General features: G+C 35.7%; 2 protein-coding genes across 5 annotated transcripts in view; one reads left to right on the top strand and one right to left on the bottom strand.

The window, feature by feature from the left end:
• Positions 1-4,174, bottom strand: part of LOC136040555 (uncharacterized) — a 48,266-nt gene extending 44,092 nt beyond the window's left edge. For 2 of the 4 annotated variants that reach the window (XM_065724766.1, XM_065724769.1), the window contains exon 1: positions 4,086-4,174. In XM_065724766.1, the coding sequence (XP_065580838.1) occupies positions 4,086-4,127 (42 nt within the window). In that variant the 5' untranslated portion in view covers positions 4,128-4,174. Of the gene's footprint in view, positions 1-4,001; positions 4,066-4,085 lie in introns of those variants that run through there. The other 2 variants (XM_065724767.1, XM_065724768.1) reach the window with 2 other exon arrangements.
• An 11,497-nt stretch (positions 4,175-15,671) lies between these two features.
• Positions 15,672-22,498, top strand: part of LOC136041038 (sphingomyelin synthase-related protein 1-like) — a 52,033-nt gene continuing 45,206 nt past the window's right edge. The window contains exon 1 of the mRNA XM_065725569.1: positions 15,672-15,869. Within this exon, the coding sequence (XP_065581641.1) occupies positions 15,708-15,869 (162 nt within the window). The 5' untranslated portion in view covers positions 15,672-15,707. The remainder of the gene's footprint in view (positions 15,870-22,498) is intronic.

Here is a 22,498-nt window from a genome sequence, read left to right as displayed (position 1 = left end):
AAATTACGTATTTGCAACTTACGAAGGAGTGATCGGGTCTTCATGAAACTCCATATTTAGAAGGACCTCGTAACTCAGATCTCTTACTTTAAATCTCAACCGGATCAAGCGTAATTAGGGGGGGGGAGCAGTTGGAGGGACCGGAAATCTTATAAAATACTTAAAGCGGTGAGATCAGGATGAAACTGGATGGGAAGAATAGAAACCTGTCTAAGATACGTGATTGACATAACCGGACCGGATCTGCTCTCTTTGGTGGAAATGTGGGGGGGGTAATTTTGAAAATTGAGGTATTTGTAACTTACGAAAGAGTGACCAGATCTTAATGAAATTTGATATTTAGAAGGATCTTGTGCTTTAAAGTTCTAATTTTAAATTCCGACCAGATCCTGTGACATTGGGGGGAGTTGGAGGGGGAAACCGGAATTCTTGGGAAAACGTGAAAATTGGGATATTTTTATCTTACGAATAGATGATCGGATCCTAATGAAATTTGATTTTTAGAAGGAATTCATGTCTCAGGGCTCTTATTTCAAATCCCGACCAGATCTTTTGACATTGGGGGGAGTTGGAGTGGTGAATCTTGGAAAAACACTTGGAGTAGAGGAATCGGGAAGAAAGCTTGGTGGCTAGAATAAACAAATGTCCTTGATACGTGATTTGCAGAATCGTACTGGATTCGCTCTCTTTGGGGGAATTGGGGGGAGGGGTTCAGTGATTTGGCGAGTTTGGTGCTTCTGGACGTGCTAGGACGATGAAAATTGGTAGGCGTGTCAGGGAGCTGCACAATTTGACTTGATAAAGTCGTTTTCCCAGATTCGACCATCTGAGGGGCTAAAGGGAGAGGAAAAATTAGAAAAAATTAGGTACTTATAACTTACGAGTGGTTGGTCGGATCTTAATGAATTTTGATATTTAGAAGGACATAGTGACTCAGAGCTCTTATTTTAAATCCTGACTGGCATTAAGCCTCTTATTTTCCTTTTTAAATCAATCTATTGATTCATAGAATTTTGTTAGAGCTCATACCATATGATCTCTTGGCTCTTAGCTCTTCTCGCCTCGTCACAAGTGCCATATGAGCTCTTAGCTCTTGTTTTATTTTCCAGTGGTCATTGTATTGACCCAGCGGTCCCAGAATGTCGTGAGAGGGCTTATTCTAACGGAAATTAGAAGTTCTAGTGCCCTTTTTAAGTGACCAAGGAAATTGGAGGGCACCTAGGCCCCCTCCCACGCTCTTCTTTCCCAAAAACACCGGGTCAAAATTCTGAGATAGCCATTTTGTTCAGCTTGGTCTAAAAATCTAATAACTATGTCTTTTGGGATTAGTTAATCCCCCGGAGTCCCAGGGGGAGGGGCTGTAAGATACAAACTTTAACCATTGTCTGCATATAGTAAAGGTTATTGGGAAGTGTACAGACGTTTTCAGGGGGACTTTTTCGCGTTGGGGTGGGGGTGGGTCAGGGGAAGGGAGCAGCGTGGAGGGCCTTTCCATGGAGGAATTTATAATGAGGGAAGAGAATTTCCATGAAGGGGCACAGGATTTTCTAGCAATATTAAAAAAAATGAGAAAATAAATAAAAAAAAAGTTTTTTCGGATGGAAGTAAGGAGCAGCATTAAAAATTCAAACGAACAGCAAATATTACGTATGTTAGGGGGTTCGTCTCCTCCACAATACCTTGCTCTTTGCGCTAAAGTATTTTTAGTAACATCAACTATTTATTCTACGGCCTTTGTGATTCAGGGGTTATTCTTAAAGAATTGGGGCAAAATTCAAGCTATACTCTAAAAAGCGAAGTACTGACGAGGGGTTGAACCCTTTATATACGCTATAAAAATATAAGAATATAGAAGTTCGTTACGTAAGTTACGTATATTTATTACTAATAAAACATTCGTAAAAAAAAGTTCTAGTTGAATTTTTAAGTAACCAAAAGTGGGAGGGCAACTAGGCCTCCTCCCCCACCTCTTTTTTATCAAAATCGTCCGATCATAACTATGAGAAAGCCATTTAGCCAAAACAAAATTAATATGAAAATTTCGTTTTAATTATTCATGTCCGGTGAGCCAAAATCAAAACATGCATTTATTCAAAAACGTTCATAAATTAAATAAAAAAAAGCAATTTTCAAGGAGCGACATTAAAACTTAAAACGAACAGAAATTATTCCATATATGAAAGGGATTGTCCCCTCCTCAACGCCTCGCTCTTTACGCTAAAGTTTGACTCTTTTTCGCAGTTCTACTTTTTAAAACAATAAAAAGCTTTAGCGTAAAGAGTGAGGCGTTGAGGAGGGGACAAACCCTTTCATATACGGAATAATTTCTTTTCGTTCTAAGTTTCAATGTTGCTCCTTACTTACAGTTAATTTTTTTTTTATTTAATACATTTATGAGACTACCAGAGTCGTTCTTAGTTTAAATACAACCCAACTTCCTCCCCCACCCCTATTCCTGGATATTGTTTCGGGTTATACACAAAAGTTTGCCGATTTAATTGATTTGGAATATTTTGGTACCAAATTCTCGTAAAAAAAAGAGTAAATAACAACAAACTCTCACAAATAATCACACAAAAAGCTGTTTCTTGACTGGGAGGAGGGGGGGGGGTCTTGGACATAGTTAATCTGAAAGCAACTATGGAATTTACCGACAAGAAACAATGACCAACAAATAGGAACTTGATGAATGTATTGGAATGAGGGTACTTGTGCGATATAGCCCCGACCACTCAAGTTGCTCATCTATTGACGCATTGTAGGACCGGTTTTTTTGTTAGTTTCTCTCAACTTAGCGTCAGACAAGACAAAGAGATGACTGAATATATAGGAAATATATAATTTGGGCTATATATTTGAACATTAGGGGTTGGGTCGGGGTAAAGTATTTGGACAGTGTGAAGTTAGAAAACAATTCTTACTTCATAATATCCAGAATAATTGTACCTAACACATTATGCATGCAGGCCTGTTATACTTTACCCCTTCCCCAAATGTGCAAATTTATAGCCCAAATTATATATTTTCCATCTGTTTTGCCACTTCTCTTTGTATTGTCTTAATCTAAGCTGAAAGAAGCTAAAAAAAAACCGGTTCTATAATGCACCTATGAATGAACAACTTGAGCAGTAGGGCCTATATCATACAAGACCTTAACATTTATGAGACTACTAGAGTCGTTCTTAGTTTAAACACAACCCAAATTTCTCCCCCCTCTTATTCCTGGATATTGTTTCGGGTTATACACAAAAGTTTGCCGATTTTATTGATTTGGAATATTTTTGTACCCAATTCTCGTAAAAAAAGAGTAAATGACAAACTCTCACAAACAATCTTTGGCTGTTTCTCGAAATTATGGGGGGGGGGGTCCTGGGACATATTTAATCTGAAACCAACAACGGAATTTACCGACAAAAAACAATGACCAACAAATAGAAACTTGCTGAATGCATTGGAATAAGAGTACTTGTATGATATAGCCCCGACCACTCAAGTTGCTCTTGTAGGACCGTTTTTTGTTAATTTTTCTCAACTTAACGTAAGACAAGACAAAGAGATGACTGAATATATAGGAAATATATAATTTGGGCTATATATTTGAACATTAGGGTGGGGGTGGGATAAAGTGTTTGGGCAGTGTGAAGTTAGAAAACAATTCTTACATTATAATATGCAGAGTAATATACCTAACAAATTATGTATGCAGACCCGCTATACTTTACCCCCACCTCCTAATGTGCAAATATATAGCCTAGATTTATTTCTAAACTATTATATTTTTTACCATACTTATGTATATTTCATTAGGATTGAGCGTCATTGAAACAGATTCTACTTAGATGAAGATTATTAGGTCACTGCTTTATCATACAAGTACCGAAATCAGATACAATCATTTTGATGGTAAATTTTCCATCTAATCCCTGTTAAATTTCAAAGTATTAGCAAAAGGTATTTTACGCTAAACAACTTATGAATATCTAAAAAAAAAATGCTCATACTATTCGAAGTTTCATTCTTCCTTTATTGACCTCAGTACCCCAAAATTTGCCTTAAAGATACCAGCCATTTAAAATTTAGCTTACCATATTGCATGCAATTCCAGACTTGAAGTAGGTAAAACGCATGCGCAAAAACAACTTATCGGTTCTTCAACCAAGCCAGTAACTAATGCGAAAATCAGTGCTTCCACTTTTCGAGTTCAATTTTCCCTATTTTCATACTAATTTTCCCTAGAAGTCCTCGTGTTTAGGTCTGATTTCTCCCTATTTTTCTCCCTAGAAAAAAGGATATTTTGCCCTAGATTTCCACAGAATTTACATGAGATCTTTTTACTTCAGATAATGATAACAACATCTTTTACACTAACGAGAATACATACAAAAATTCAAACTGAGATCTTTTTACTTCAGGTAATGATAACATCTTTACACTAACGAGAATACATAAAAAAGTTCAAACAAGTGTCATCTCCAGCACTTCATCGCACGTAGCGTTTGCCTTCGTCTTGAAGCCAGCGACAGCTTTCGGTATACTGACAGTTGATGAAGTTTTATCTTCGTTTTTCAACCAGTAATTGACTCGGATCAGTGAGACTAGGGTGACATTTTCGAGACTATTTCTCATGTTTGTTTTGATCAATTTCAGGAGGCTGAACAAACTTTCAGCTGGAACGTTGCTAAAAGGTAACGAGAATATCAGCGAAATGCACTTCCGCAGTTCCGGGTACTTGATTTCGCCACTGCGAGTCTTCAGACCAAGTATTTTCTTCCAGTATTGTTCAGCTGACATGTCTTCAACTTGGGCATCTCCCAAATGAAGCTCAGTGACATCAGTCATTGACTGTGACCTCCATTCCACGTCCGTTTTCTGGAGGGAACACTTTTCTGTTAGAACAGGAAATCTCACAAATAGTGGCCTTAGATATCTTGGGTTCAAATTTCTTGCATTCCTTGGTTCAACTTAAGCCAAAATGTCGTAAATTTCGTTTTCAAACTTAAACCGGTCTTTGATCTGCTTGATCAGGACTATATAGTAGTTTCGACACGACTGGTAAAAGAGATCAATGTTATCACTTGGCTCTTGAGCATCCTCGAGTTCTTGCATGGAATCGGTTGCAGCTATTCCCACATATGTCTGGTTTAAAGGCAGATACTCACTTGAAAGGTAAGGATCCAGTTCAGTAAACGAACCAACATTGCGAATAAAGTCCAATTTCATGAAGTTAGACACAACATCATTCACAAGTTTGCTGACACTAAGCTTCAGGGAGTGAAGAAGTGGGAGCTCGGATTGAAAAACTGTATTGAATTCGTTGGAGAGGCCAAGAGAGTAGTCCATGAATTCAAGGTATGGCTTTGTCAACTTGCTTTGTAATGTCGAAAAGACAAGGTCATTTGTTGCAGTTGGGTCTTCAAACGTGGTTTCTACGAAATACTGAATAAGTGCAACCCGTTGCTCAATAAGCCTCTTCACACAGGCCTGAAGGGATAACCAACGGGTCTGTCCTGGAGCAAGAATTCGGTGTGCTTCGCATCGGAAGAACTCCTGAAATTCGGCGAATTTCTCTCGCCTGGAAGCGCTTCTGGAAAAGAGGGCATAGATATTTCGCCCCAAGTCTTCGAGTATCTTGGGAAGTGACAAGCATGCATATGACGAGCATAAGTGAATAAGATGGCATGAGCATTTCATATTCAAGATGTGTGGCACCATGGCTTTCATAAGGGTTGAAGCAGATCTGTTGGCTCCAAACATGACGTTAGTTGTATCTGCACAAAATCCAACAATATTTTGCCAGGGAATCGAGTTTTCTTCAATGACTTGCTTGATGCGGTTAGTCAGGCCCTCAGCCGATCCATCACTACACTTAACCATATCCAATACTTCGACATGAAGTTTTAGTTCTTTCTCGCTAAAAAATACAACCATGATAGCTAGCTGTTTATCAATAGTACGATCAGTGGTTTCGTCAATTATCACAGAGAAAAAAATGGTTTTGGGCAACTCGACCAAGTGGTTCTGTAGCACCAACGAAAAATTATGTCGCAAAATATTTGTAGCTTTCTGTTTACCCAATGTGACCCCTGCCTGGGCCTGGTCTTTGGGAAATAATTTTCTGAGGAAAGGAATCAAGCTGTCTGCAAGACGTAATGTCAGATTATGTTCTGCCAAAAATATGCAGATGCGCTGTTCAATTTCTTTGGAATGACTGCCTACAGTCAGAAGTTTTTCAATGCTGCCAGACTTCGTCTCGATTTTGCTGCTTGCTTTTATATGCTGCTTGGTCAGGGCATGCTTTGTCAACTCTGATTTCCCACAATACACATAATTCAAACAGAACTTACAGTATGGTACATAAGTCTTTTTCTTTGACTTGTTTGACACTCTTTTCTCTATCCAATTTTTACACATTGGTAACTGAAGCCACTTGTCAACAAACTTTTGCTCGTATGTTTTTTTTTGGGAATTCTGCCCTGAACCCTGCTTTTTTTTGGAGGAGTCACCAGGAGGTGAACTTCAGGAACATCATCATCTTCGTCATCCAGTCGTCTTTCGGGACTAGACGCAACTTGAAGATTATCTTCCTCTGAGTCAGTACACTGGCTTTCAGACGAACTTTGCATGTCAATGATCTCTAGAAAAAGTGTTTTATTAGTGATCAAAACTAGTCTATTTCTATAATTACTTGTACAAGGGTACACAATAACTAGATCATGCTAAACTATGCTGATGGGCATTAAGTTGCATATCGTCAATTAACTTAAATTACCTCATGTATAATTTAAGTTTGCAGTATGGAGTACGGATGGACCGAAAATTTGCAATGGTTGCATTGCACTAGTTTGCAAAAATCAAAACGAAGTATGCCCAGCTTGATAAATGATAATTAATTATTTATTATGTTGTTTGTTGGTTGGTTTAGAAAATGGTTAACCTTTACTACTGCACGCCAGCAAAAACGTAGGTTTTTCCATTAGTGCAGTAGATGTAAATAGTAAAGAGTTAAATTGTCTTTATTAATAAAGTAAGTATCAAAGTAAAGTATTTTCAGATTTGGAACACCACTTTAAATGGAAAAAGGAATTTGTGACCCACTTCTTCACTAGAAGAGCTTTGTTTTGATGTCTTCTAACCTAGGAGGGACCACCCCAAGCAAAAACAACATAAAAAAGTTTCTCTGTAAACCTAGCTTAACAAAATACTTTAATTTGCTACTTTCACATTGCTGCAGTTCAAGGCAAAACAGTTTTTCCATTAGTGCAGTAGATGTAAATAGTAAAGAGTTAAATTGTCTTTATTAATAAAGTAAGTATCAAAGTAAAGTATCTTCAGATTTGGAACACCACTTTAAATGGAAAAAGGAATTTGTGACCCACTTCTTAACTAGAAGAGCTTTGTTTTGATGTCTTCTAACCTAGGAGGAACCAACCCAAGCAAAAACAACACAAAAGAAGTTTCTCTGTAAACCTAGCTTAACAAAATACTTTAATTTGCTACCTTCACATTGCTGCAGTCCAAGGCAAAACAGCAGATATTACATGATTCCAAATGGCAAGTGGCAGGCAAGTGGACATGAACAAAAGACTAGACTAAATATTATTGTGTGAATCATCAGATAAAAATAAGGGTACTCACAGCTAGTTTTAACAGAATGCAGGGTCCTTTATAGACAGTATGGATTGCAACTTTTCTGCAAAAAAGCCACAGTTTGCACCAACACCAGCATCTGTCCCTAAATTTTGACACAGAAGCCACAGTCTGCACATGTTGTATAGGAGGGTGACCTTAGGTCAGTGTGTTTCAGGACCGTACTTGGTAGAAATAAGTCTTTCAACTTCCGTAAATGTCTTGTATACTTTCTTCTATGATCAGATTGTAGCTGGAGCCTTGTTTTTTTTTTAGCTAAGCAATGAAGAGTGCCATTTTGTGTCAGGATGAAACATCAACGCCTGCCAATTATCAAGTCAAAAACTGTTCTTTCATGGTTTAAATCATATTTTCTTACTTCATAATTAAATTTAAGCCCTTCTGACCTGTTTAAAATTGATGAAGTCACAAAATCAATTAAAATATTCATTTTTTAAGTAGCAGAATTGTTTTTTCTTTTTTACTCTTAAAGAGGTCAGATGTGCTTTAACTGGACTGTACAATCATAGAAGGGAATGTATAAAACTGAAAGAAAATTCTAGAATTGAAAAATTATAGTTTCTGACCTTTCACCCATCAACCTAAGGTCACCTCCATGGGCAGCTGGTGCTGCCCAGGCTCCCGGCTAAGGCAGCTGGTGCTTTATTTGGATAATCCCCTGTGGATTTGCAGATAGATGACCACGGGAAAAGAGGTCACCAGCAGATTGAAAGAATCCCTAATGCTAAGTGCATAGATCGCATGCTCCTATTCTACAATTGCTGCCTAACCAATACTCTTTATGTTGGGCAGTTTACACCCAATCAAAGGCATTGCTTAAAAATAAACTAAATACTACACTACCTAAACTAAATTACTAAATACCTAATGAATGTAAATCCAAGGGATTAAAGTCGTCCCTTCCTAATGAAAGTCAACAATCTGTCTTGGCTTTTTTCTACAATTGGCCATGACTTCCACTTTTCCCACAACTATTCCCTCTTTTTTAAATTCTTTTAAATCTTTTTTAAATCTTTTTTAAATGAATGTCATCCCACGCTTTAGCTTTTTTTTGAAATTTCGCACTGATCTTTGCAATATAAGCCAGTGTTGCGGCATAAGTATTTTCAAGAAGACTGAGCATAATCTGCAATCTATAAGAATTTGTCAGCCTTCGTTTGAAAAATTCGAATTTTCCCTGAAGATCCCTAAAAACCCTTATTTTACCCCAGATTTCCCTGAATCCCTAGATTCAAAATAAGTGTCCCTAAAAGAAGTGATTTTCCCCTAAAATAGGGTAATCTCCCTAGAAGTGGAAGCCCTGGCAAAAATGCAGTTGGAAAATTGTGTGGATCGAATTCATTCATTTTTGTGACGCGGTATACTGTTATTCACGTGGGTTGTGTTTGCGTTTTACTGTGTTCTATTTGTGTTTTGAGTAATGTGATTTTTCTTTGTTATAACCGTTAACATGTCAGCAAAACTAAATGAGACGACTAGTCAATGTTAGAAAAAAAGAGCAGTCGCAAATATGTGTGCGCTGTCCTCCTCCTTTCTCAAACTATGTAAAAGAGCGGAGGGTCATTTGTTTTGCTGAAAACTGTATATATTTTTTTCAATGTAATTTTATTTGTGAAAACGTCGACAATGAAATGACAACCATAATCAAGATTACAATAAATCAAAAAATAAATAAAACTTTTTCGGAATAGTTACATTTGTGACTTACAATTTGCTTTGCTAATTTAAATGGTATGTTAGGTTATGTTAAAGTCACGCTGTAGTGTGGCTTTCCAACTATTTAACAATAACTCTTGAAACACAAGGGAGCTTTAATTAATTTAATAAACTTTTTTTAATTTCTAAAAAAGTCTTTAGCGTAAAGAGCGATGTACTGAGTAAGGGGCAACCCCTTCTTATAAATTACAATTTCTTTTTGGTTTAATTTTAATGTTCCTTGTTACTTTCAGCGGAATAAGCTTTTTTTTATTTAATAACCACATGAAACTATTACATATTCCCAGGTGTGCCAGTTTTTTCTCAGACTACAGAAACTACGCCAAGTGTGGCGGAACTGTACGGCTTGTTTCGCGTTATTGAGATTTCCCCAGGGCTAGGGAATTTTTGCTCCCAAATCGTTTCTAAGGGTTAATGGCAAATTATGGCGGAACTGTTCGGCTTATGTCGTGTTGCGAGATATACATCAGGCTGTTGGGTTTGGACCCCACCAAGTAAGAGCATTTCTAAACACAATAAACAGATTTACCTTTACCTGATGAAAAACATTCAACTGAAGAACAACAGTCTTGGCGGAGGCCTTTCGTCGCGTCTTGACTATTCCATCTATTTATTCCACTATTCCATTTAAATGACTCGTTTAGGATAATTAAGTTATTAGAGCGATTGCAGAGGTTTCGTAAATAGTATTTTAATTTGTTTCTCTAACTTCTTTTTTAAGAGGAATCGTATTACTGATGAGAACACTGTTTAAAAGTTTAAATATATTCTTTGGAAAATATGCTAATATATCTAAACCACTTTGAACTCGCAAAACCAAGGTTTTTATCAATAAAAACTAAACTGTTGTGTTTTCATAACTACATGTACATTTAGTGTCATAATGAGTTCTGCTCTAGAAAGTTAGTTAGCTTTTAGGTGGGGTTGACGGCTCTATACCATAATACAATGAGTAAAGTGGACCCGTGACCCTTTAAACTGATAGATAGATTTATTATAAGCCGAACAAGGCTATACAACACAGTATTTGAAAATTCAAATTACAATATAGGTAACTAATTCTGCTATCCCCTCCCGGCAAAAAAGAAGAAAAAACAACAAAAAAGCACAAGCTTATATTGTACTTAATTCTTTTCATCATCAATATCTTGCAAATTTTTTTTGTCAATATAAACATATCAAGGTTATATAACACAACATTCTGTAATAAACATAACCCAAAGAATAAATAATAATCACCCCCCCCCCCCGAAAGAAATTATGTTGCTCTCTGTTCTTTACCACTTCGTTAGCATATTTCAAAACCTTGATGATTGTCCTTTTTAAAGTTGTTTTCGGGATTTATGGGAACTCAAAGGTGTCTCCTTCAGAAAACAAAATTGGTATCACCATTTTCTATAAGGTATCACTGTTTTCCAACAAAAATTGAGCCCTTTAATATCCAGCCTACTCTACTGTTACCAACTTTCTGGTAGAAATATAAAGTTGAGCTTTTTGTTTTTAACTGGTTTGACACAAAGTTTTTCAGTCAGTGCTATTAGGGAGCCAAGGGGGGTCAGGGGCCCTTCCAATAGCCATGTAAACTCTTTAGCAAAAAGCTAACATGTTTCACCTTTACTGGACTGAAGTCATGCAAAAAAAATTTCATTTCGCATGACTGAAAGCCCAAAGTAGTACCCATTGCGTCTCTAGCGACCCTTACTTCTACTTGCACCTGTTTCTTATAAGAAGAAACAGAAGAAGAGCATTTTAAATCTTGTGTGAATTGAGATATCACGCAAGTTTTGATCTGTTTTAACAGGAGTTTAAGGCTGGCCATTTGCCCCTCCTAGAGTACCTTCACCAGGAACTCTTGAACACAAAGTTAGGTATATATTTTCCGGCCAAGCGACTTGAAAAATATTTGGCAATTGCTCTGATAATTTTTAAGCGCGTACTACCTTTTGTTTACCTTTGCACAAAAGTTTTCAGACTATTTATATATTATAGAGCATTAACCTAATGCCATTAAGTATGGCCAAAGTCGAAAGAGGGGATGGATGTTTTTTGCCCTGGCAAACGTCATGAGGAGGATAGGCTGGCTACAAAAGAACGGATCTTTTCCGTTGTTGTGGCATGGCTTTGAAGTTTCCACCCTGTCATATGTTCCGTTACATGCCCTCATACCTGCTTCATACCATACCATGCTTCAAAGTGACTTTTGGGTGAGCCTTTCTCAAGTTTTCCCGACAAGAACCATGAAGATAATTTCTTAAATCACATTGGCTTGCCATAAATTAAAGAAAGAAAACGATCGAAAAGGGTTATTTTAAGGTCAAATGAAAATACTGAAGAAAACACTGAATGCGAATATTTCGAGAGAACAACCGCCTCTCTTCTTCAGTGCGAACAAAATAATATAATCAAGGAAAATGCTGAAGAAAACACAGAAAGCAAATATTTGGAGTGAACAACCGCCTCTCTTCTTCAACGCAAACAAAATAAAGTGATCAAGGAAAAAACAAAAACCAAAAAACAAGCGCAGAAAGTACAACAAAACCAATGATAGAAAACCGTCAAAAATTAAATAAAATTCAATAAAAGACCAACAGTTAAAAGAATTAAAATCAAATACCTAACAAACGGTAAAGTGAGTTATTCCCCAATATCTGCAATTTGCACAAAATCCAAACAAATTTAAACTGCCAACGACGGATACTAACGAACAACGAGTTGTTCGTTAGTTTGTCAACGATTTGTCAATTTACTGTTTGTTAGGTATTTGATTTTAATTCTTTTAATTGTTGGTCTTTTATTGAATTTTAATTAATTTTTTGGTGGTTTTCTTTCATTGGTTTTGTTGTACTTTCCTCGCTTATTTTTTGGCTTTTGTTTTTTCCTAGATCATATTATTTTGTCTGCGCTGAAGAAGGGAGGCGGTTGTTCTCTCGGAATATTCGCTTTTTGTGTATTCTTCAGTATTTTCATTTGGCCTTCCCATTTTTGATCGTTTTCTTCCTTTAATCCAGAACATGACTGCAAACAGCGCTATATAATGACCTTGATGCTTCGTGTCCCCCCATAAAATCATAGCCTAGCAGCTACACAATATTGTACTGGATTTTAATTAATGGATAATACCCCCTATATAGTTTTGTGGGTTCATTACCCTGAAAAGTCTCCTTATAGCTATGTTTATCATTGTTAATGTCCGTGTAGAACCATATTTAAGGGCATAAATATATAGTGAATAGAAATTGAAAGTGCAATACAAAATACTACGGCCTTTAAACAATTATAAGCTTATAATTGTGCAAACAATTATAAGCTAAATGCCAAAATTCTGTTCTATCCATCCCAAAAATCTCAGCTAAATCTAAAAAAAAACATTGTCTGCTAGAATCTTGATTATTCACCATTGATGATGGAAAATTAAATTATTTGATTTCTTCTTTGTGAGTTTTGTTTTTGTGTCCAGGTGTTTGGGAAGACCCCCTCCGCCCCTCCCGCCCGACATTTGTTTATTAACTTATCCTTGTTACTTCTCTTTTATGGGTTTTTTCTATTTTTTTTTTTTTTTGCAGTGTTAAATTTTGGAATCATTATTATGATGTGATGTTGATGTTTTTTCTGTGTTTTTGCACTGTCCCAGCCTTACGAGCTCACCTCTCTGTTGGGGCATAATATTGTTTTTTTTTTGCTTTTTAAGTAGAATAAAGAAAAAGTTGAAGTTGAAGTTAAAGACAATTATCGTTACTATCCTATTGGAGTTTTAACTGACAATTTTAGATATTTTTAACTAGGCCTTTTAGGAGCTTCAGACACCACCTTCCAGGTAAAGGAGACATGAAACTAGGCGATTGATTTATTTACTTATTCAATTAGGAAGGTTGGGTTATCTAGACATAAAACGTTGTTTATGAATAAGGAAGCTTCCAAGTCTTTTTTCGGCTGAGAAGTATTAATGTAAAAAACTCTAGTGCTCATTTTACAGCTAAAATGTGCGTTGCATTAAAAAAAAAAAAAAAAATCCTACGAGAATGGACTAAAAAATATATATTTGATCTATATCTTGGTTTTGTGAAAGCACGATAGAGTGAAACGGTTTTCAGATTTGTAATCAGCATTAAAACTAAATTAGAAACAGCAGACATATTGCCATATACATGGCTTATTTTAGTAGGATTTGCCCGCTCCATGTCAAATGTTAGAGGCCAATAAGCCTTAATCATAATTTCAGTAAGTCCCCCTGCCATCTCATTCAGGTGCTTTTTTGTTTCTTTATACTCTGACGACGGATTTAACAGTTTTTCGACTAATACTTTTTTTTTAGTGATATAATTCGTAATGGGAAAGATCACACACTTGCCTTTCTTTAACGAGTCCTTTATACTGTAAAGTAGCTTTTATTTTAACTATCGCTTCTCATTTTTGTTGTTGTAAGAGTTGGCCTTCGGTTCTTGTTGTACCACTCAAGACTCTCCTTAGCTAGAAACCTCAAAAGCTCAAGACTACTACCATTTGCATCTGCGCTCTTCCATGAAGTGAGGTGAACATTTTCGCTGCGTGATAGCATTTTGAGGATTCTTAGCTCTTAAATTATTCCACTTGTTTTATTATTTTAACTGACGCTGCTCTCTCATCTTGAGGCATATAAGCCAAATAAAACACCACACGTTTATAATCAGATAAGATTTTATAACTATTACTACTATATTTCTAGAGCAGTCTTTGATCAACTCCAAGCATCTAAATTTTGGAAAGATAAATGTGTACTCTGGAAGCAATGCTTACGAGTTTTGGCCTCAACAGCCTCTATCAGAAGGAAAGCTTCTTCGTCACTAAGGTTTAGCCAATGGCACTAAACCCTTAAATTAATCAGCTCTATGACAACAGCAATACCCTATTTCTTTTCTTTATCCCAAGAATCTCTTTCTGTCCCCTCTATAATTTGGGAGGGGGGCTGCTTTGCGGGAATATCCTCTGGGGTCGCGTTTTGTGATTGATTAGCTCTATTTTTTCAACAGTCTGGTTGAGGTGGGTTGCTGGATGGTGCCTTACCTGTGATCCAGGACTCTCCACTCCAGGTACCCAGTATAGGTAGGTTATCCCATTGAGTCAAGCAGGGTTTGCCAACTGTCTTCATTTTTCTCCATCCAGCCGTACTTGCCTTTTTTTTTGCAATGGGATTTTTCACGGTGTTCTTTATCAAGTTGAGCCTTTTTTTTTTGGTTCATCTACAACTCCAGCTCGTTTTTTTGGTTCTGATTAGGAATGAAAACTCCTATCTATCGTGTTTCTCTCCAACTTTGAAACTTTCAAGGCATCTGATATTTTTTGCTCAGGGTTAGGAAATCTTTATTCCCAGATCGTTTCAAAGGGTTCATGGTTTCTTTGCAGCAACTCCTTTGTCACACTCTTGGAGTCTTTGGCTGGGGTAGTCGAAGACTTGACTGGGGGTACACGAAAATATAATACATTATGAGATCAATCAGGTATGGTTCTAAAGCGTCAGTACTCTGAAGTAGAAAGAAGGATTATCTAGATGTTTTCCAGAGAAATTACCTACGCATTGTTTTGTGTACTCGTCTGACTGATCAAATCTCTAACAGTAAGCTGTACGAAAAAAAGGTTCAATCCTGCTTTCTATGGCAGTGATATCAGATTTTTAGTGATCGTTCTTATTGGCTAACTATCTAGGGTCAAATAAAAAACAGGTCGTCCCTGAATGGGGTGGGAGGATATCATTGAATAGATATAAGGCAAATTAGAACTTATAAGGAGGGGGGTAAAGAGGGTGGCTTTGAATAAATTAGGATTGACAAGCAGTGTCTGCAGATGCGTTAGCCTCAGGTGGCTTGGTTCTGTGCTGAGTTGTTATTAATTGTTATTAATTGTAATTAATTTTTATTAACCGACTCAATGATCCCTATCATTCTTTAATGCAAAAACATCACTTAAACAATAATATCATCAATATCTCTTATATTTGTGAATCTTTTGCTTGAATTTATCACGATGGTGTTGATATGGAAAACGGCAAAATGTCAATATAAGCTGCATTTCGAAGGCAGCGGACTGTCTTAGAGTCAAGAACCGTCGTTAATTCAATCATTATATGCAAATACTGAATTAACCTGCCATCAGCTTACTGAATTCCTGCTATACCGACAGAGAACAAATCAAGTGAAGAAGTACTGCGTTATATCTCAGAAAAACTAATTCAAACGCTGCTATGATTGAACATCCGTTGTGTTAACAGTGAAACCAGTGAACGGTATATTTTTCCTTGTCTACTGCGGAGATAGTATCTTGCAACTGGCGGAACCAAGCAAATTTAAAAATAAAGCACATGCATACCAAAAATGAGTCATGCCCTAGAATGGACTTGTGATGATGTACAGAGATGGCTAGTTGGACACGGACATATCACAAGCGCTCCTATTTTTCTAGAGCATAGAATTGACGGAAGAGCTCTTTTAATGGTGACAGAATCTGATTTGAAGGGCCCTTATTTGGCAATACAGGTTAGTTAAGCTAGTTAACTGTCTCTCATGGCTTGATTTAGCATAAAATAGGTTAGATTAGCATAAAAGTGGATAGGTTAGGCCTACTCTTTGCAGACAATAATAGTATAAAATTGTGATGAAACTTTTTTTAAAACTAGGCCTCATGGCTTATGCAGCATCTTGTGAAGAAGTGGGGGGGGGGGGAGGGCAGCTTAGGTAAAATTGTAGTTTACTGACTTTTGGATATCTCAGAAAGGGGTTAGGTTAGGAAAATGAAACTTTCAGGGATGGGTCTAAAGGTTAAAGTCTACCCCTTGAAGGTATTTTGAAGTACTTACCTCCACTCTTTCTCCCTCTAGAGGGCCCTGAAATTGATCTATATGAAAGTTCTATTACTTATTGAAATTTTGACATAACAACATTTTACCTTAATTTTCAGTTACCAGTTGCTTTTACTCTGCCTTAAGTTCTGGAAATGTAATTCCTGTTATTTGAGTAGAATTCTGAGCCTTATCATTTTTTTTTTCAAAATTTAGGAAATGTATTTGCATATCTTTATCACCTTATAGATTGGGATTGAGCAAATTTATGACGCTGAAAATAATTTTGTTGTACTTCAATCAAGCAGAAGATCTATTTTGCAAGGTTTTACTTTTATGGCACACATATTTTTAAAGGTTATCAAGGTCAGGATCCTTTAGAGGGAGAGGGAGTAGAGGTAGGTGCTTCAAATTACCTTCTTGGGATAAATTTTAGTATTTAGACCCATCTCTGGATGTCTCATTTCCTAACCTAACCCCTTTCTGAGATAGCCAAAATTATCTAAACTAGAATTTTACTGCAGCTGATTTTTTATTGAAGTAAGGAGCTGATTTTATGTCAGTATTAAGAGAAAAAAAAATCCATTATGTGGAACATTTTCAGCTTGACCTACTTTAAGCTTAATCCAAATATGCAAAAATGTACCAGAACAGATGGCTTATACAGCAGAGCAAATATTAATCCCAAGCCATTTGATGTCCACCCTTTGACAAATAGAACAAAACAGCATATAAGCTTATATAAAAAGGTGTTCTACTATTCAATCTCCTTATAGGCCTAAATATAAATATTATTGTCATCTATTTGGATAATTTAGTCAATCCCTATGGCAATAATCAAATGTGTCAACTAGCTAGAAAAGGAATAGTTTTCTGGGGCCAATGGTCATGTCAAATAGTAGACAGATCTGATTATTGCTATAGGGATTGTCCAAATTATCCAACTAGATGGCAAAAATATTTGTATTTATAAAGAGATTGCATAGCACCTTCTTATATAAGCTTAAGCATATATGCTATTTTTTTCATTTGTCAAAGGGTGAGGTTCCCAAGCCAATGCAGTCCTTGAACTAGGCCTAGCTTAACTACATACCAAGCAGCAACTCAGTCACTGCTTTTGTGTTTGGCATTAATATTTTAAATATTCACACTTTCCAGCATCAATCATAATGTATTTTTCAAATAGCTTAGAAACAGACTGGGTTGACTTAATTATGCTAAATTTAGAATCACTAATAAGTAATAAATCATCTGCATCTGCAATGTAAGATAGGCCCAGCCTGAACAAATACAGTCTGTTATGCTCAACAACAAAATATGCATTATTACATGGTATAAAGAAGCATTATGAAAGCAGATGCCACTAAATCAAATGCAATGATAGTAAACTTCTTGAAATCTGCTCCTGTTGATTTAGACTGGGTTGACTTAATTATGCTAAACTTCAAATTGCTAATAAATAATAAACTATCTAAATATTCAATGGCAGATAGGCCTAGCCTAGAAAAATGTAGGCTAGTGTGTAAAACTCAACAAAAAAAATTATAGGTTAGTACAGGGTATAAACAAGTATTATGAAAGCAGATGCCAATAAATCAAATGCAATGATAATAAACTTCTTGAAATCAGCTCCTTTTTTTAGACCCTAGCCTATTCTAAATGTTTGTGGAATGGGTTTAACTCTTTTTTTAAACAATTTCTATTCATTTTAAGCAGAACATACCATATATTTTTCAAATATTGTCAAACAAGTAAACCTATTACTATTTTGCTTCAACTTTTAAATAAATTTGACTGCTGAATGTGCAATTCATCAATGTTTACTTATTGTAGATGTTAGGTATATTTAATTGTTTAATATGACCCAAGCACCTGTAACATAATATAGCCTGATCAACAAGTAAGCAAATAGCACAAACAGACAAATTTAAACTATTAATTTATTTTATTATTTATAAAATAATATTTATAAATAATAATATTATTAATAAATATTATTTTTAAATAATAATATTTTATTTATAAATATTTATAAATAAAATAATATTAATATTATTTATATATTTATTTATTTTTATTAATTTAAACCTATTATTTAAAATAATAAGAAAATCAGCAACTAATTCACTAAGGCAAGCAAATCATAGCAAGGTACTACATCCCCCCTTTTCTGAAGAAATAATACTCTTAATCTTCAGAGATTCAACCTCTTGGATTTAATTACAGATTTGCAAGATCTTGTTTGATGAGTTCCACTTATATGTGGTGATTATAGGTGATGCTCTTGGCTGTTGTTATGCTCTTCCACTTGCATGCAAAGATGATTTTTCTTTTCTTTGTCTTATGTTGGATTGAAATTCATGTAATCAGCTTTGCTGGTTAATTTGGTGGAAGCTGGGCTGTGGAAAGTGTTAGTTCCAGTTATAGTTCTGTCTGGCTGAGAGTTTTCATCTGGCTCACTTTCATGTCTTCTTTGAGATGCTTCTCAGCTTTCTTCTTTTCTGTGAGATATTTTGACTCTGTTGTGCCAGATAGATGATCTATCATCAGTAAGAAACTGATGACAGATGTATGATTATTATTGAAGGGAAATTTCAACTATGTTTTCTCTTTTCCAAGGACTGTTTGGCCTTTACTGGAGATGTACTTTTGATCCTACTTGTATTTCATGCAGGGGTTTGGCATTTGCATTGTAATAATCTTTTTGGTGTGCTCTGCTTTGTTTTCTATATGCCAGAAACTTGTTCCCAGGCACTAGTTGTTTTTCTAGGCCCTTTCTGTGATGGGGAGTACTGATTGCAGCTGGTAACTTGTGAGCAGCTGGGCTGATGCTGCCATTCCATCCACATGTGTGTTATGTTATTCAAGTAGGCCAATATTCAAATCTTGTCCACTTAACATAGATTCATTGACAGTTTTTTTCTAAGTCTGCATGCTCTTTTTTCTACAAGTCCATCTGACATGGGGTGGTAGGGGCTAGATGTGTTGTGTTTGATATCCCTGTCTTTTGTGAATAGATCAAATTCCATGGAGTTGAATTGGGGCCCATTATCTGAGGTCAGGATGGCTGGAATACCATAGTGAGCAAATTGTCCTTTCAGCTTAGTGACCAATTTGGCAGTGGTTGTAGAGGCTAAACTATCCACATCAATGTATCTGCCACAATAGTCAATAGTTATGATATAGTGTTTGCCATTCTACTCTAGCAGGTAGCACCCCAGGTGTTGCAAAGGTAGGACTGGAAGTGGTGTTCAAATCATTGGGTCTTTTTGGTTGTTGGCTTTTGTATGAATGCAGACATTGCACTTTTGGATAAATATCTCAATGTCTTTTCCTATGTTGGGCCAGAAGATTATCATTTGAGTTATCTGCTTTGTTTTGTCTGCACCCAACTGTGAGGTGTGCCACACCTTTAAAATAATTTCTTGTAAAATGGTAGGGATGAAACCTTTGGAGCCTTTAAAGATTAAACCATTGTGTATTGAAAAGTCCTGAAAATATTCCAGTATTGTGTTTGAGCATGATTTTCTGAATAATCTTTAGCAGTACTTTCATTTTGTCATCTATGGTAGTCTTTTGCCTTTTTTCCTCCACTTTGCTGTCTGTAGCAGGTAGAGCTTTAATGAATGACTGTAAAAATATTTTAATTTCTTCATGCATGTGTTCATCTGCATCTGGCAAATGAAGTCTTGATAATGCAACTGCAACTGGGATTTCTTTACCAGCCCTATTTTTGAAAATAAGGTTGTTCTTCTGGATATACATAATAAGGCATTGAATTCTTGATGAAGTTGTATTGAGAAGTTTTGTGAGCACTGTTTTGAGGGGTGAATGATCTGTGATGACTTGCACTCTTCCTCCATAAATGTAAATGATGAAAATGACAGCACCAATAGACAATAGCAAACAATTCTTTTTCCAGTTGAGAATAATTCTGCTCTTACTTACTCAGTGAACTTGATGCACATGCAAAAACTTTCCTGTTTATTGATATTAGGGCTCAGAGTCCATGTTTTGAGTTTAGAGTCTGGCTGGAACTATCAAAGAAAGCCAAGTTTATGACTATAGTCCTTTTATATGCTTTAAGCAGGTGGTGGGAAAGTCCTTCCAATCAAATTCAGTTAATATGAACTGGTTTCTCAGTGGTTGACATTGAGTTGCAAGATTTGGGATATACCTGGATAGGAAGTTCAGCATATCCAAGAGATTTAGAAGCTTGTCCTTGGATTTTGGTATAGGCATCTCATTGATTATTTGCAATTTTTCAGGGTCAAGTTTAATACCTGCACTGCTAATAACATGACCAAAGTAGTAGACTGATTGGACAGAAAACTTGCATTTTGCTCTGTTAAACTTCAAATATGTCATTTTTGCTCTTTCTAGTATTGCTCCAAGTCATCTTTCATGTTCTCATCAGGTGGTTCTATACATAAAAAGGTTTTTCTACAATTTTTCAAGACCCTCTAGCCCTTGAAAAGTTTCTTCCATCACTTGCTGGAACTCATCCTGTGGAGATATCAAGCCAAATAAATATTGCTTGCAGTGATATATTCTATAAATTATGATGAATGTGGTAAAATCTGATGCACTTTCAGAAAGAGTGAGTGACAAGTAGCCAGAGATAGCATCTAACTTTGAGAAGTAGTTAGTTGAACTTTGTTCCATAATTGCATCTTCAAAAGTTGGATTGGGGTTATAAGAGTGGCTAATAGCTTTGTTAAGATCAGCTGGGTCAATGAAGAGTCTAACACCCATGTTTTTTTTTCTGCTAGCAATGTTACATTTACTGATTCAGTAGTTTTTATTTACTTTTTCTATTATTCCCTATATTTTCCAACCTGTCAAGTTCCTTTTTCAGTCTTCATTACCTTTCTTGCAGGATCCTTTCTTGTGCTGCATCCATAAAGTCCAAGACCACCCAATGTCTTAGATTTCAACCTATTGTCATTAACGAAAATTTTCATTTGTTTTACTATTGTGACTGGGTCTTGGGCTTTAATCAGATTGGAACCAGTAAATTTTTCTTTAATAAGTTTGGTATTTTCATTGTAATATTATAAATCTATATATAGCTGTTCTTTACCTGCAATGTGTTATCAGTGTTATTACTACAAGAAATTAAAAATTTGTTTCAGCTTTGGGTGACCATTTTTAAGTTAAAGGTGAAAAGTATTTTTACTTTATGTAATTTATGCAATGAATCATAATAGTTTCTAGTGTTAGGTGAGCTGAAAAGTCGAAATACCAGGGGTAAGTTAGACTGAAAAGCCCTAATACCTAGTGTAAATTGAAGGCTCTAAGGGTAGTGGCGCCCCCTTAAATATGCACATGCCAAGCCTGCCTTGTAAGTAAGGAGCAACATTAAAACTTAAAACAAACATAAATTATTCCGTATATGAAGGGGCTGTCCCCTTAGGCTAAAGTTTTTTATTGCTTTAAAAAGAAGATTAGTGAGAAAGAGTCAAACACTAGCGTAAAGAGCAGGGCGTTTAGGATGGGACAGCCCCTTTCATATAGGGAATAATTTCTGTTTGTTACTTGTTTTTTTTTTTTTAATTGGATTTCTGAACGTTTTTGAATTAATGCAGGTTTTGATTTTGGCTCACCATATATCAATAATTCAAATGAAATTTGTATATTAATTTGAATTTTTTTGGCTAAATGCTTTTCTCAAAGTTTGGATGGGACGATTTTGAGAAAAAAGGGGCAGGAGAGGAGGCATAGTTGCCCTCCAATTTTTTTGGTTATTTTTTTTTGGAACTTTTAATTTTATTTACCAACGTTTTTATTTGTAATAAATATATGTAACTTACAAATTAACTTACATAACGAACTTCTATATTCGCATATTTTTATTATGTATATGAGTTACTACTTGAATCCTAGAAATAACTATAGACTTGAAACAGTCCCAGGCAGAACTTAGTTCAGCTTTTGTCTCTCTAGTTAATTTTTGTGTACTTATAGTTAATTTTTGTGTACTTATTGAAAAAGTGAGTATATAACATTATCATATATAACATTCATAAAATTAATTAAACTTCTAATTTTCAGTTTCTTCTTGGTTTTGTTATGAACAACTTCAAGAACCGAATAGTATTTTTGAAAACCTTGCAAATCATGACTGATGCCCAATTATTAGCCTAACTCTAGCTTAACAAGAAAATTTGATTAAAACAATGAAAGAATGGCTAATTTCCAAATAAATTTCTTTTTTAGACTGGTTTAAGACAATATTCATGGTAATTTTCAGCCATCTTCACATGCCATGGGATATTTACAAATGACACTTTTTTACCATTAAGACATGGCTAGCTTTGAATGGTC

The sequence above is a fragment of the Artemia franciscana genome, chromosome 21 (assembly GCF_032884065.1).
Source record: "Artemia franciscana chromosome 21, ASM3288406v1, whole genome shotgun sequence".
Lineage (NCBI taxonomy): Eukaryota > Metazoa > Arthropoda > Branchiopoda > Anostraca > Artemiidae > Artemia > Artemia franciscana.
The sequence above is the reverse complement of the archived record's forward strand: the minus strand, read 5'-3'. Positions and strand labels throughout refer to the sequence as shown.